The sequence below is a fragment of the Bombyx mandarina genome, chromosome 12, assembly GCF_030267445.1.
Source record: "Bombyx mandarina strain Sakado chromosome 12, ASM3026744v2".
Classification (NCBI taxonomy): Eukaryota; Metazoa; Arthropoda; class Insecta; order Lepidoptera; family Bombycidae; genus Bombyx; species Bombyx mandarina.
In genome coordinates, this window is record NC_143219.1 from 8,804,198 (window position 1) to 8,821,392 (window position 17,195).

Consider the following 17,195-nt stretch of genomic DNA (forward strand, 5'->3'; position numbering starts at 1 on the left):
TATTATTATACAGTCTTTATTAACGATTGTATTTTCAAATAAAGCATATTGTTATCCTTTAATTTTTTCATTAGTATTATTTAATACGTAAACAATAAATATGATACTTATTATGAAATATTAAATTACATTTAAAAAAAAGCTTAATTTTACCAGGCATAGGTCATAATTCATTTAAAATCCAGTAATTAATTTACAAAGTACCTACGATCAGTCATGGTTCTCTTTATATTTTATTATTATTAGAAATAACAAAATATAATTGATACGGTCTTAATTGCTGAATTTTATTTACAGAATTCGAAGCCACTGTTCTCCAAATTACAGCGCGTTATATGAGATATTATTATATGAGATATTATTATATGAAATATTATTAAAACTACTGTAATTTTTGTTTTAGATATTTTTCAGTCTCTTATCGGTGTGCTGGTAGCCGGACATAGAAAGATTCTCTGCGGGTAGAGGTCGCCCCTGACGCGCAGTGCCTTCACGCCTCCTGGTGAAGCGCGATGCTCTAACTCGCCGATTAGCATATTGTCAGCGTATATAGACCATTCAGTCGGACCGCGGACAATTCGAAATGTAGTCTGGAAAAATAACGAACGAATTGTAAGTACCTATAATAAAATGAACAACTCAGCCGTTTTAATCATGTTTTGACATTTCTATATTTTTTTTACATTCTAATTTAATACAGATTTTCTATATTAATTTAGTGCGATTGCCCCCGCTTAATTATCAAATTGCCGCCTTGTGGGGCTTGGGTCCCACGTTGGGAAGCACTGCGTTATATATTAAAAAGTTTACACTGTAGAGCCGCCCGTCTGAATGTGGTCGAAATTGCTTTGACATCGTAAGTATCGACGATATAGTATCGAGTATCGACGACATAGTATCGAGTATCGACGACATAGTATCGAGTATCGACGATATAGTATCGAGTATCGACGATATAGTATCGAATATCGACGATATAGTATCGAGTATCGACGATATAGTATCAAGTATCGACGATACTCATTATGAATCCAAAATGAGTATCATCTGATAATGGATGAATAGCTGTTGAAGTTGAAACGCACCAATGTTCCAGGAATAAGTCTGGCGGTGCGTTGTCTCCTCTCCATGCCCCAAGCACCGAGCCAGGCGTTGAGCACGACAAGTTGCCGATCCCGTTGCGACTCGACGTGCGCTCGGACGTTGACGTGTAGATGAATGTTCGGCAGCGGCCACTCGCGGGCGCCGTCCATGAGGTCGATCGCGAAAGAATGTAACATTGGTCGGAGTCTGTTATTAATACCGACTAATAAAAATTTATTCAGTACATACCCTGTGCTTGCGTTAGTTTTTTTTTTCTTTTTTTTTGGCCAGTGACCACACACGTGCGGCCTATATGGGACTCGGTAGCCGAAGACCGTAGAAAATAATCTTCAGAAAGAGCGTTCATCGCCTAACATCAGGCGTATTAATATGACCGTTCGATTTCGATACTGGTGGTAGGACCTCTTGTGAGTCCGTACGGGTAGGTGCCACCACCCTGCCTATTTCTGCCGTGAAGTAGTAATGCGTTTCGGCTTGAAGGGTGGAGTAGCCATTGTAACTATACTTGAGACCTTAGAACTTATAATATCTCAAGGTGGGTGGCGCATTTACGTTGTAGATGTCTATGGGCTCCAGTAACCATTTAACACCAGGTGGGCTGTGAGCTCGTCCACCCATCTAAGCAATAAAAAAAATAAAAAATCAGTACTATTAGGCAACTCATACAATAAAATCGAATCGTACTCTTACAGTCTGTTAAAAAATTACAGTTCTACGAATGAGACTTTAAACTTTCATTTAAATTTTAACAATACTTGTTCTAAATGAAATAAATTTAATTCTTTTACAGTATAAATAAGCACAATGTGAAAATAAGTGTTTGTGAAAGATTTTTTTCTAACGTTATTATACTTTTGGTTTTTATTGTCCTATTTCGCTCAAAAGCGATTGCTATTATTACATTTAAAGCTACTTATTCGCGCTTCCCTCACTCGCGTTTTCACTATTCGCGGATTAAAAAAGTGCGACCCAATTCCTACATTTGCGGCTAAATTTTTCTTCTTTCGCGAATCTAATCGGCACATCTCATACACATTGATAAATAGGATTCCAATAAGTACATAATATGTAGATATCCAACCGAATAGCTTTTGTAAGCGCATTTTCCATATTTACCGTTCCTGTATTCGTGGCATATTTACGGAAAATATACCCCGCTAATAAAGACCTTTTTTCTTCAATTAGTAGTAGTTTATTTAAAAATTAAAAAACAGTTAAATTGTTTTTTATGAGTATCGGTACTCTACGAACTTTCGGCCTGGTAGGAGAAAAAATAGTATGTGCACCGCGGGAATAAAGTAGGACATCTCATCCCGCGTGTTTGCCAATTTGTTTGGCAATTTTACACGCGGGAAGAAATGTCCTACTTTTCTCCTTTGGTGCACAATGTACTATTACTGTATTTTATACCATTCCATAGTAACGAACCTTCCAGTGATGACAAGTTGATAACCTTCAGGTACTCCTTTCGTTATCTTAGCTATGAGATTTGGTTTCCAAACTGGTTGCTCTGTTTCTGGAGGATTATCTATGCTGGTTGTTAGAGAGATCTGTAAAAGATAAAATCTATATATATATGTATATGTATCGAAGTAGTATGACGAGTGTTAATTTCTGATTTTCGCTACAACCTAACTTACCACAGATAAAAATCACTACAATTACTAAAGATGGCGACTGAAACCTTGAGGTTTACTAATTTTACCGGTGATAGGTTGTCTTGTGAGTTCGCACGAGTAGGTGGTGGTACCCTGCTTATTTCTGTAATTTCAGTAATGGGTTTCGGTTTGAAAAGTAGGGCAGCCGTTATACTTAAACTTAGAACTCGTGTATCGGAGTGGGTGACGGCGTGTACTTTATTAATGTTTATAGACTCTGGCAACTTAATATCACGCCACGAGCTCGTTCTGTAATAAAAAAGCAAACATTTAACGCTTTTTGTGCCCTGACAGCCTTCAGTTAGAAATATATACATATTAACCCTTTGTTTCTTAGAGCACGCTAAACAATATATTAAAAACTGATATGCAATCAATTGTATTCTCATGGAAATATTCCTCGATTTGGCCGAAATAAGCTCCAAAGCATCGCGCCGTCCTAAGTATTTTAGTTATTAATTTTATACTTATATTATTATTTATTATATTATTTTATTATATGTTAGAGGAAGTCTGAAAGTGGCACCTGTGACAGAGAAGCTGAGAAGTGCGCGTTTGGGATGGTATGGACATGTGATGAGACGAAATGAAAATCAGGTTGGTAAGAGAATGTTAACTATGAATATGGAAGGATATAGCGGAAGAGGTAGTCCTACGAAGAAATGGATGGATTGCCTGAAAAACGATATGGCTAAGAGGAGAGTGAGCGAAGAAATGGTATATGATAGAAGAGTATGGAAAGAGAAAACATGTTGCGCCGACCCTAGGTGACTGGGAGAAGGGCAGGATAATGATAATTATTTTATTATATTATATACACATAAGTGTTAAAGTTAGCAGATAAGTTATAAGAAAGTTAATTTATAAAAATTTAGTTTATTTACCCACCTCCGGCCTTTCGAGTGCTAATGTTGGATAATTGTCAGTTTTAGATATTTTCAAGAATGCGTCTCGGATTCCTGTGACTTCGATCCAGCGAGCTGTAAAGGGACTCGGATTCCTGTGCACGTAACTGCAGTAGTGGTCTCCGTCAACAGCCCATAGTGTTTCAGTTTCATCTACTACTATTTCTATCGTAAATTGCTTGTTCACTTTGAACGGGTATAGCCTGCACAAGTAACCAACATAATTTAATTTAAGTAAGTGCTTTGTAAAATTCTGCGTAATGTGATTTGGTTTTTTTCCATTACTTTCATGACAAACGCCTCTAGGATTGTTTGGAAACTCCGAGTCTTCGGATAGACATCGGTTCTCTTATTATTTGGTATCGTTCTACGGGACGAGCTCTGAGGAATTATTTAGGGTGATTCCGGCGTGATATTTTTATTGCACTGTTCGCCACCGTAACAAAACTCAGTTATAATACTTAGAACGTGAACAAGATTTAGCCTACAAGTTTACTACGAATCGAATATCTTCAAAAAATAATTAATTATAGACAAAAAAGAAGATCGAACCGACCGAGTCGTAAACTACACCGATGAGCCCTATGTCGACTTATCACGATGATGGCGACTCGGGTGATGAAAACAGTGATGATGATAATGGTCAAGATTATGATAACGAAAAAAAAATTACAAATACCAGCTTCGCTTCAACTGAACGAAGACCTGGCAACAGCTCTAGTTTTGACTTAATAGAAGGAATATCTATTTTACCCCAAGATTAAATTATTACAATTATTGACCTATATTTTTTGTTGATGTTCTAATAAATATATAAATAAATACATATGTTGATTTTAATAATTTAATTGCATTATGACGCAGAGTAAATAATGTTTTTGCACGTGAGTGTACCATGCGCAAACTTACCCCCACTACGTCAACAAATGCTCAAGAAGTTTGCCGGCTATTATACTTCTAACAGTAAGTATCTCGGCGTACCACAATTATCCGCATAATATGTGTTCGGTGATGTATTACACCTTTGACAGGATAATTCGCGTGACGCGTTAACTTTATTTCCACAGATCGTCAGTGCACGATCAACAGCCGCGTCACCCGGGTTCAGTCATAACATTAAACATTTTTAAGCAACAGAATCTTTGAATAAAAAACTTATACTGCACCCTACAACATGTCTGCAGCCGAAAGACATGACATTGTAATGCAGATGAAATAATGTTCATGAAAAAATTGACTATTTGTTCTCTTATCTTGCAGATTTTCGAAATTCAAAATAATCAATTTTAAATATGACTTGTAGAAATCTGTTGTAATCTAATAAAATCTGAAAGTCTATGACGCAATCGATGTCGATATCGAATCATGTACGATAAAAATAAATTCATTAATTAGTGTTAAGTACCTGTATGCCGTTGTTTCTTCAGGACCCCATTTCCCGCGGCGACGTGTGTTCCTCACTACGTAGCACTGTGGTTGTCGCACATTAAAATGCACAGAGATATCCGAACGACCCGCCTCTAATTCTTCACTTCCTATGTTTATTGCGAACCTAATAAATTTACTATCATTCAGTACTTATAGTACAAAATCTGCTCAAACATAAGAAAGCAATGAAAGCGGATAAATCTGTATGAAAGAGCATATTTCATTTCATATAAATCAATCTATACTTATTAATATCATAAAGCGGAAGAGTTTGTTTGTTTGAACGCGCTAATCTCAGGAACTACTAGTCCGATTTGAAAAATTCTTTCAGTTTTAGATAGCCCATTTATTGAGGAAGGCTATATAACATTACGGTAAGATCAATACAAATGGAGCACCAATAAAAAATGTTTCAAAATTGGGTGTAAATAGCTTCCTTAACATTCTATAATTCAAAAATATTTTCACTTTCTACGTAAATGAAGTGGGGGGGTAAAATTTAGCGTTATGCCAAAGTAACTATTCCACGCGGACGGAGTCGCGGGCAAAAGCTTGTATACTATTGTATATAAGTGACAGTTTTTTTTGTTTACCATGGTATGTCTTCGCTGGGCGTTCCAGTACAAATAATATGCGAGCCGATACTCAACGGCTCTGATAAGGTTTGCGTAAAATTTACGTCCTGAGATTCCGCCAATTGGCACTGCAACAACAAGTATCGTAAATAATGTTAGATGGGCACCATAGAATAATAAAATTTATTATATTAACTTACACCAGACTCCTTTTGTAGTCTGGTGTAAGTTAATAAATTATTGCCATTGTCTATAGACGACGCTATCAAAATAATTTTGCATTCCGAATGTATATTTTTAGAAAGGTCCTCCGTCTTCCCCGTTGTTAAATAGTTACCGTAGTTTAAAAAGTAACAAAGTGTGAATGCTGTCGTCTAGTTTAATAAGACAACAGTGTGCTTAGTGCGAGTGTTCTAACGTCCTCGATAGCGTAAAAGTTAACTCAAATTTGTATGGAGTTGGAACGTTTGCCTACCTTTGCCACTAAGCACACATGTCGTTTCGGTTGGATAGCGTAAAACAGCTTTAAAACGACAGAAGCAGAAACATTTATGTAAGAACATATATTACGATTGATGGCAATGAATGCACTCGTTCATAATAATACCTAATAATCTTCTTAATCATCTTCTATCTATATATATAAAAATGAATTGCTGTTCGTTAGTCACGCTAAAACTCGAGAACGGCTGGACCGATTTGGCTAATTTTGGTCTTGAATTATTCGTGAGTACAGAGAAGGTTTAAAAGGTTAGATAAATATGAAAATGTTCGGAATTAAATAAAAATAACAATTTTGTTTTTCCTTTGATGTGTCCCCCGTCGGACGGTTTCCTTTTCTTTGTTTTAAGTTTATTTTATACATTATTGATTGAGGCACTACGAAGTTTTTTTTTATGATTGAAAGATTACTGGTGGCCCGGAGGCCTTTCCAGCTTCACCAGGACAGGTGGGCGAGCAAAGGCTCAGCCAGGAGGGGTGGGATTTGCTAACAACTGCCCGAGCGCCTCCGAAGGAGACCTAACAACTCAAGAGCAATTGCTTCGCGAATGAATCTACTACCGGATCGGAATCGCGACCCACTGAGAAGATCCGGCGAGAAACTCAGCGGGCTGATGCATGGGTTAGGTTGCACGTCGGCCTCTTTGTCGAGTTCGACGAGTACGGTTACCGGGGTTCCTCAGCCTGCTCCTAGTGTTAGAGCTGAAGGTATCTAATGCAAGAGTTATTGGATCTGATGGATCCGTAAGGACGTGTCTAGGGCGACGACGGTGACTTGCTCCTGCGTGATCAGGATTCGGGGACGCACTACGAAGTCTGTCGGGTCAGCTAGTATGTAATAATTTTCAAGAGACCACAACTCCCGGATTCTGGTTCGACTTACAAAACTATGTTAGATTTTATGTAAAACCATTAATACATACATATATGATAATGATAATTACAACTTGATTTATAAGTATGATAGCAATAATACTAATATACGGCTTAGTATAATTATAACTCAGACAAGTAGTTTCGTATCGGTTGGTCGAAAGAACCTTAAAACTTACCTACAATAAGCCAAAAATATTATCTAATCATTATTCTTTAATTAACGTAAATTCTTTGAACGATAGAAAATTTACAATCTAGTTCATTACGATAGTAACAGCCTTGAGTTTCAGTGAAACGTTTGCTAGTTCAAATCGTGTGACGGATGGATCGTGGTGTTTCAATATCGAAAAAGATTACTGCCTCTAATCCTAAGGTGAAAAGTACACTATTCCCCACATTTTATGCATCTCATTACACTTACAATCATAAAATAGTAACATAAATTAATTTACTCAAACTACATCAAAATTTCATAGATATAAAATAAGGGTAGTATTTAATCCTACAACTGTAAACGCGATTTTTCCTATTCAAATATTCGAAACTACCACCAAAAAGACTGAATTGCACACTAAATTTGCTCATCAAATAAATCAAATCTAATATACTGTTTGATCTATAAAGTTAAATTGTTTTACTGAATGACTATTTGTTAACTAAAAGTAAAACTAATAATTCTGTGTGCAACAAAATATAAATTTTTTTTTATCCGTTACCTGTTAAAATGTTAAGAACATGAGTTTATTCTAAATGAAACACCAGTTAATCGCTCATGTTTATCCAATTAAAGTGCACAAAAAATCAACTAAGTAAGTGCAATCTTAATATACACTAACAATTGAAAAACAGTAAGGTAACTCAGTTTTTTTTTTTTTTTGAAATCCTTCTTTTTAATTACGAAATAAAAAAAATCTTCTTAATGTATGATTAGAGCAGGTTTTGCTTTTGTTGGACGTCCGCGTTTTCGTTTTATGCCGATGGGTATGTTTTAGTTTCTACAGGTTTTGTGACAACCTGTTATCAAGTCCGATGAAATGTTTGCAAATGTAGTGTTTGAAAAAATACGGACAATTTCAGTCACCATTATTCCATTGAAATATGTTTATGGGCAATACAACCGTCCAATATGCGAAAGCAGCTTGTTTATATTCGTCGAAAGAACTCCAGTCTTATCCAAACTGAACGGTTAATGCTCCTGAACTTGCAATCAAGTAGGTCTTTTTCACGGAATCTGCCTTTAAGACCACTACTTTTCGGTCTGACTTCGCCCATTGGTAACCCGCGGTCCAATCTTTGAGCTCGATCGAAGGAGAGTTTGAAAATGATTTCAATTGATAGGTTTCTGACCATTCTTTCACCATATCTAAGACAGAACGTTCTCGAAGAGTGTGGGAATCTTTGATAGATCTGTTAAATGATTCAAGAGCATTATATGTAACAGGAGATCCTTTTGAGGAGCCAAGATACCAATTCGGATTTTAACATACCCACTCTTTTTTTAAGTAAGTTATGAAGTCTCTTTGCTCGGTATACTTTATCAGGAAAGCTGCTAATGCAGACTTGAACATATCTGGAGATGTAGCGGTGTGTAACACATCAATATCCTGTATGTAATAAAGTTTTCTCCTTTTTTTGCTTATAATTTTTTCCACATTGGTCATAATAATTTTTTTTGCATGGGCCCAGCACATTTTTACAGTAAATTTTTCACCAAATACTTCTTTAAATGCATTTTTATGCTCATAGCCGCGTCGCAAATTAATGCTTTTGGTTATAAAGAGTATGTGTAAAGGGATAAAGCGCTGTTGCGAAGAGCTTCACCTCCCGATCCACTAACGGTGCTTCTAGGTACTTCAAGCACCGGTCACCGTTCTCGTCGAACCCGTCGCTTGCGACGAAGGGCTCGACGAGTAAATTAACTCCCAGACACAGCCCACTGAGTTTCTCGCCGGATCTTCTCAGTGGGTCGCGTTTCCGATCCGGTGGTAGATTCTGCGAAGCACGGCTCTTGCTAGGGTTCGTGTTAGCAACGTCATCAGGTTTGAGCCCCGTGAGCTCACCTACAAAAGTTAGGGTTACGCTGACATAGCCTCTCAAGGCTCTCAGCTTAGGTAGGAAAAAAAAAAAAAAAAAGAGCTTCAAACAACATTTGGAAATCTTGTTTTCGTTCAGAAGTTCAAAAGAACGAAAGAGGTTCAGAAGAACAAAAAGAAATAAAGTTGGGTGCTTGGGATTTTAGCTACACGAGTAGTAAATTCGTGGAATGTAATTTGATAATATAAACATAAATTATTTGTTATGCAGTTTTAGAAAATGATTTTGGAAATTCCGATGTAAGATGGTTAATATAGTGTGCAAATCAGTATTTTTGTTATACGGTGAGTAATTTTGTCTTAAAATCTATATATTAGTGGTTTCAGCTAGATTTTCGTTGTTCGTCGTAAATTAGATAAAAAAGGCCATCTGATTTTGATTCATTTTATACGTGCTTTAATAAAATATGTTTAGGTAATCAAGTAGTTAATTTTTTACGCAGTCATTTATCTGATATGCAGTGGATTATTAGTTGGGAGATTTAGTTTGCTTGAATTTTAAACAGAGGAGCAATTAAAAATTCCCCATAAAATAATAATTAACTGTGTATTTCCTTTATTAAATAATTATCAAACTAATCACGAGTTCATTACTATTAACGTGTAACCTCTGAATCACTTCCAGCAAACAGTATGAGATCATCAAACCACGACTTGCTTTAATTGGTGCCATGGCCAGTCTATAACTATCTATAAGACGGTCCTGCAACGTGTGAAGAATAAAAAAATCTCAGGCCACTGAGTCACATTAGTAAAAAGACCAGTGTAAACATATAACATATGATATGAAATTAAAATATGTCAAACTGAATTTCTTGTAACAGTAAATCGGATTATTTTTATTGAGCTTTGAGCCCATAAATTCCGTGAGTACTTTATCCCGACCCTAAAAGCATTAGATAAAATGGTATTTTAACAAGATTTGAGAAATTCACTGTCAGTCAACAAAAGCCCTGTTAAAATTAGTTTAGCCGCTTTGGAGATTAATCAGCACAAACAGAATAAAAAGAATGTTTTCTTTTAATTCCGGTGTAAATTGAGATTAAATAATCCAAAGCCACAGTAGGACACTTTAAATAATGTTCGTTTGTAAACATTGCATAATATAGATACCTACTAGTTTATGTGGCTATAAACAACAAACAACACAATATTTACTTACTTACTTTTTCAAAAATCACATTGACAAGCTTAGTTTAACAAATACAAAGTATCGCATGTCTAAATTAATCGATAAGACCGAACCTAAGATTGCGTGCAAGTAAGTAGGTTTATGGGCAGTGAATAAAAATAGTAAGGGACAAGGGAACTCACGGAGTTAAATTGTACGTACTTTATCAAGTTACTCCTCAAAATGAACGTATTAATAGTACGGTAGGTATTAGAGCAGGCTGTCATTGAAATTTGGTTTTATAGAAGACTAGCCGTACTCGCCCACTTCGCTGGGCATTTAAAATTAACATTATTATTTATTGTCATTATTATTAGGGAGTCCAACACTCATATAAATATTAGCCTATCTATTACATGTATTTTCTACATGGATACCAAGTTTCAAGTCAATCGGATGCATGGTTCAGTTGTTATAACGGAACATCCGTAAAAACCACTGTAGATTTATATATTAGTAGGGATGATAATTTAAGGGGTCCAGAAAACGACTCTTCTGAAGTCTACGCGAGCATCCGAGCCCGCTCGGAACAGAATCGAGGCAGGTAGGTTTAGGAGGCAAACGCGATTAACATTGCAACCAGACGCGAGGCTATCCCAAGAGCCTGATCGACGAAGTAGCCGATGAAAACGGCTCTACGGTTAGGTATACTTTAGGTTCTCCCTGTGGCGCCGCTGCTGTTCTAGGATATCTGAATTAAACGTCGTATACCACCAACCGGGCGCTCTTTACTATCAATTTTGCGCTGCGTTGCCTCTACTTCGCAAGTCGCTCCAAACCGGATAACCAAGAGAGGGTTACCTCCTGCAGAGACTATTGAGTAAGCCTCGGTCTGACAGTATCGAATCCGAGCTGAGAGAGACGAATTTTCTGCCTCCCGCTCATGCCACCTCCTTCTGCGACAAATGCGTTACGTAAACGTACTAAAAATAATATCCCCTATAATAATAATCCCAAAAGTACTGGAGGGATTATTTAAAGTCGCTTACACAGAGGAAAATAGAAAACTTGGTGCGCTCAGTATAATATGGTCAAGATTCGCAACTACGAAAATATGTACGTCCAGAGTTCAGTTTAATTTTAAGTTGTATCCTAATGATGAATGCGCTCTACCACACTCAAGAAACTTGCGAAACGAAGCAGAGAAAATGCGGGATACAAAAGCGACACAATTTAGAATTAATTTCCACTTTATAAATATAAAAATGTGTCACACATATATTTAACAAAATTATCAAATGGCCGGAGCTTTCATATAACTACATACCTATTATATTACTTTATCTGTGTCTATATTACTTTTCATATAACTTCAAAGTTTAATATCTATCAAAGGCTTTGCATTGGCGTTGCGAGGGTTGACGAAATTTTAAAGTACTGAAAGGTTAACATATTTATGCTTGTCTTAGCAAATGAATGTTGTTTTTCACCGGTCACCGTCCTCGCCACCAGTCATCGTCCTTGTCGAACCCGTCGCTTGCGACGAAGGGCTCGACGATCGAACTAACCCATAGACACAGCCCACTGAGTTTCTCGCCGGATCTTCTCAGTGGGTTGCGTTTCCGATCCGGTGGTAGATTCTGCGAAGCACTGCTCTTGCTAGGGTCAGTGTTAGCAACTCACCGGTTTGAGCCCCGTGAGCTCACCTACAAACGTCAGGGTGAAGCTGAAATAGCCTCTATCAGCATAGGTAGGAAAAAAAAAAGTTGTTTTTATTATTTTACGTTATGGTAGCAAAGTATTATTATTGCTTACTTATCATTGTACATAGTAGATGTTCTAAGATAATCCTATACACGTGTAGGTAGTCGTTCCTCCTTTGTTAGGTATATATGTATAGTCCTACAGTGCCTTTATGTTAACTGTCTGCCCTAAGCGATCAATATATAACGTCTGAGTGGCTGAGCACTGAGCTGGATTGTGATAGCTAATGAATCTATATCTAAGGGGAACTAGATGGTTGATTATTAATGTCTTCAAGTAAATAAGCCACATAAAACATCTAATAAAGAGGCAAAACTTTTCACTGAAAAATAGATGAAAATAATTGACCTTATATAATTTCTAAATTATAAGTAATAACCTACATTTTAATAATAAAGAATTATCTTTATTTGTTAAGAGTTAAGATTTCTTATCTCTGTATATCTTCACTTTAGAAGAAAAAAAACAACAGCACCGATTGTAGAAATCGGGTACCTACTCATAATATCACCTACTTATTGATTTTCAAGGTAAGCGCAGAAATAAACTACAATCAGCTTTTATAATTTTTTCCTTACCATTTTGTAGGTATAATAATTTAATCGAATCATCATATTTCAGCAAACAGAATGCCGTTGTATCTAATAATTTTTATTATAACATTATTCACTGCCGATATTCAATAAATAAAAAATAGAATTAACACGCAGGTACGTATCATTAGTTATAAATATTAAAATGTAATCATTCTTTCAAGAGTAATTTTAGCTTCTGTTTGATGTAATCATTATTTTTACCAATGTGAAAGGCATTTCTTCATGGTCACTGTCGGGTGGAGGCTGTTTTTCACGGCAAAATAAACGTCTACATAATGCACCACAACCGCACTTGCCTTGGCAGACCATAGCGATTGTTTACAAAGTTGCGTCGGTAATAGCACGGTGTTATAAAATGACAGACGAGCCTGTTTATCGCGGAACGGTTGTCACACCAACTAAAATATCCGTGAGCACGCCACGCCACCACCGCCGCCGTCTTGCATGTTTGGCGTATGCCCTCGGTCGACCACTACAAAAACTAGCGCAGCGATAAACTAACACGAACTAACATCTATTAGTGTTATTTAATACGTCTTGGTGTCGGTTTTAAATAAGTGTTAAATAGTGTATGTAAATATTAACTTATCGTAGTAGCTAAATACTAAGCTTTGTACCTATGTAGGTCAGGTAGTGTATGTTTGATTAATTTTATGAACCGTTATTAGGCGGGAGTATATCGCCTAGCATTAATTTTATTATCCTTTCTATTGAGACGGTGACGTGGCAGTGCTATGTGATACTGCATTATTATCAGCGATAATAATATATTGCGGTTCAACACGTTTTACATGAATGCAAGGATGATTGTATTAACAGTTGTAAACAAACGTTTGTAGGTACAAACAGCGTATGTGATTTAGCAGCTATACTTTCAATAGTACAGACCCTTTGAGTCATTGTTAGTTTATTTTTTAAATCGTGTTATTTTGTATATTAGAAGAACATTTGATTATATTGGATATTGGTTTTCGTATATTATGTATTATTTATTTTATGAAGCGTTAAATTGTATTTATTACAGCAAAGAATCGAGTTGATGTCTATCTGAATATTTGTAGTGTAAACAAGCAATTGCCTAAATTTTTGTACGTAATCTTAGAGTACTGATAGTGATAATGAAATGGGCACGAAAAGCTAATTTAATTAGCCATGTTCGTAAACTCAATCTAACATGAACAAACTTACTAATGTCAAATGCATAGTTATTACACATAATATTTTTTAATATTAACGAACAGTATTAAATTAGTATTTAAGAATATGGCTATAGTTTAGGGATAGGCGATAAAACTTTTAATAATGGTAAATTTAAACGAAATAAATTTATATGATAAATTCATTATTTTCATTTATTGCTATGTATAGTAACCGGCAAACATCGTGAGCAAATGACCTTGGCTGCGCAGAACCGAATTTTAGATCACTTTGGTGGTGAGGGTGAGGCGCGACGGCAGGGGAAATCGTATCGAGCGCGTTATTGGTAGATCAGTCGAACCTTGCGTAAAGTACGCTTGCGTACAGTGAAAAATCTATCGTTATTAATCGTTAAGTTATATTTTATTATAATTGCTTGTTGACTTTGTTGCCATTGCTATTTGTTGAGTGTTTGTTGATTTTTTATAAAAAATACACTATGCCGCGACAAACTGGTGGAGTATTCAAAAGAAAGGGTAGAAAAATTGTGTACGACGTATATTGCTTCATTATAAAACAGGGGAAGAATGATATTATGGAAAAAGTAAAACAGACTTCGGAAGCAACAAAAACATCAGTGAGTACTGTTAGGTGCATTATTAACGAAGCTAAAGGCTCTGGCTTGCTCATCGTGCTTGGGACTCCGGGTAAGAAAAGATCAGGGAAGAAGAAAGTTACCGGAATGGATAGTTTCGTTCAATCTGTAATAAAAAGGCTTCGAAAATTTTAAAGAAGATATACATTTTAATGGCTCGGAATGAAGTTTACGACGAATTATGAAAGAGCTAGGCTTCAGATGGAAAAAAAAAACAGAAAATAATCGGAAGCTGGTAATTGAAAAAAGTAACATTCGATTACTACGAATCGAATATCTTCAAAAAATAATTAATTATAGACAAAAAAGAAGATCGAACCGACCGAGTCGTAAACTACACCGATGAGCCCTATGTCGACTTAACACGATGATGGCGACTCGGGTGATGAAAACAGTGATGATGATAATGGTCAAGATTATGATAACGAAAAAAAAATTACAAATACCAGCTTCGCTTCAACTGAACGAAGACCTGGCAACAGCTCTAGTTTTGACTTAATAGAAGGAATATCTATTTTACCCCAAGATTAAATTATTACAATTATTAACCTATATTTTTTGTTGATGTTCTAATAAATATATAAATAAATACATATGTTGATTTTAATAATTTAATTGCATTATGACGCAGAGTAAATAATATTTTTGCACGTGAGTGTACCATGCGCAAACTTACCCCCACTACGTCAACAAATGCTCAAGAAGTTTGCCGGCTATTATAACATGATTTTATTTAAGGCTACCAGTACATACGAACGTACACTACTACTAAACTACAGATAATTAAGTAAAAAAACTTGTAATTCGCGCTGACAGTGATCGCCTACCATAAATAATTAAATAAGATAGAAGTGACGAGTGAGTAGAATTAGATATAAGTCAGTCGCTAAACTTCAACAAATTAATAACTATTTAAATCTAAATATAAAAAAATGAAAAAGTTTCATATTTTTTGTCAAAGTTTCTAATATAAAACAATTTGTTGTTTTTTTTAATTTTCAACAATACCTATCTTATTTGTGAGTATTATTATTCGTACTAACCTCAAAATCCATTGCGTCCTCTGCGAAATCGTATTCTAAAAGATCCCTAGGGATTTTACCTTCTACAACGTCGTAATCCATTTTACTAACACAATTAAGGCATTTCATTATTTTTTTTTGCAAAATTTTTCGATTTCTTCAAATGTGTATTAGAGGAATTAAAAAACTGCTGGTTCTTGACATTTTGTCATAAAATCAATAACTAGGACTTACTCAGAACCTACATAAGTTTCACAGACACAAAACACTGTCACTGTAATGACAAACCCACTTATTTAATTAATAACGTGGCAAAACAAAGTAAATACTAAACTGACCTACGTCTCTTACAAACGATGTTTCAAAAAACCAGTTTCAATTGACAATTTACATCCCTTTCACACTATTGGGTTCAGTAGCATGGTGGAAAGAAATAGACATCGTAAATATAAACTCTGCTTATACTGGTGGATAGAATCGGGGTATTTATTCTGTTATCGGCATTCCGAAGAGTTCAGCACATTAATTTATATCGACGCTTGAAAGGCAAATATGACTAAGCGACAATGCGTGAACTTTACAGTAGACTAATTTAATATTGAAATACCTGAAAAAAAATTATATTTTAACGAATCTAGCTGTAGGATTGAAATTATTTTAATAGACCTAGAAATATATTTTTTCTGCGCATCGAATACGGTTATTGCCTATCATTTATGTACAAAGCAGTTATTGTCGCTTAGTGACGTTTGCCTTTCAAGCGTCGATATGTACATATAGGTATACGTAGCCGAAAGATAAGTACTTAATACAGATATTGCAAGATTCTTCGAAGAATGTTATTGAATTATAGATAGTAATAACCAGTTATAAAGTTTGTTCTATTTTGAAGGAAATAAAATCTTGATATGCCCAGCAGAACACGAATAATCGATACTAATACTATAATTATATAAATCTACAGTGGTTTTTACGGTTGTTCCGTTATAACTACTGAACCATGCATCTTGCATGCAAACTTGGTATCCATGTAAAAAAACTTAATGGTTAGGCTAATATTTGTATGAGTGTTGGACTCCCTAATAATAATGACAATAAATAATAATGTTAATTTTAAATGCCCAGCGAAGCGGGCGAGTACGGCTAGTTTCTTAATATCATTACAAAACTTTTAACGAAGATACTGGCTCCGAACGAACATGGATATGTGGAACTAGTGGATTGGAAATTCACTTACTACAAGAGGAAATGCTATCAAAATTATTGTTAGATTTAATAGTTTTATTCCAATTTAGTATTTATTTTTATTTACTAGTGGTCACCTAATATTTTATTTATTGCGTAAATGGATGAACACGACGTATGTACCTGGCGACAATTTTAGACTTCATTCATTAGAGTGAATGCAGTACCCACCTTGAGACATGAGAGCGAAGTTTTAATTGTATTTTAAAATGATTGTTTATAAAATAGAAATGACCCAGTCATATCCTTTTCAAGATCCTGGAGTCATTGCGTTTGCCCAGTGAGTTTCATGAATATCTTTTGCCACGTACTCTGCTGTTCTGGAGTCTTCAGCGCTAGACATGCGTATGCGTAGGAAATAAAAAAAAAGATCTGCTCTACTACCAAATTTTGTAAACCTATAGAGTAGGTACGATAATATACCCAATAGAGCCCCGCAGCAGTGGTGTCTCTAGAAATTCACACTGTAGACTTGTTAAGGCAAAATACGTTCGTTGTAGTTTGTTTGGTTCGAGTTTTATTCGA

General features: G+C 35.6%; 1 protein-coding gene and 1 long non-coding RNA gene across 4 annotated transcripts in view; one reads left to right on the forward strand and one right to left on the reverse strand.

Annotated features, from left to right (window-relative positions):
- LOC114251913 (galectin-8) lies at positions 1-15,784 on the reverse strand. 3 transcript variants are annotated; one of them, XM_028186361.2, is made up of 8 exons: positions 15,447-15,784; positions 5,689-5,798; positions 5,073-5,219; positions 3,651-3,870; positions 2,533-2,654; positions 1,086-1,290; positions 362-590; positions 1-331 (listed from the first exon to the last, which is right to left on the reverse strand). In XM_028186361.2, the coding sequence occupies exons 1-7, from the start codon at positions 15,552-15,554 to the stop codon at positions 411-413; spliced, it is 1,092 nt and encodes a 363-aa protein (XP_028042162.2). In that variant the 5' UTR covers positions 15,555-15,784; the 3' UTR covers positions 1-331; positions 362-410. The 3 variants fall into 3 exon arrangements, with proteins under 3 accessions (XP_028042162.2, XP_028042161.2, XP_089587786.1); XM_028186360.2 differs by lacking the exon at positions 15,447-15,784 and adding an exon at positions 12,813-13,948 and having other exon boundaries at positions 1-590; XM_089731660.1 differs by lacking the exon at positions 15,447-15,784 and adding an exon at positions 12,594-12,644 and having other exon boundaries at positions 1-590.
- Positions 13,947-17,195, forward strand: part of LOC114251914 (uncharacterized) — a 16,056-nt gene continuing 12,807 nt past the window's right edge. The window contains exon 1 of the long non-coding RNA XR_003625125.2: positions 13,947-15,422. This is a non-coding gene — a long non-coding RNA (uncharacterized LOC114251914). The remainder of the gene's footprint in view (positions 15,423-17,195) is intronic.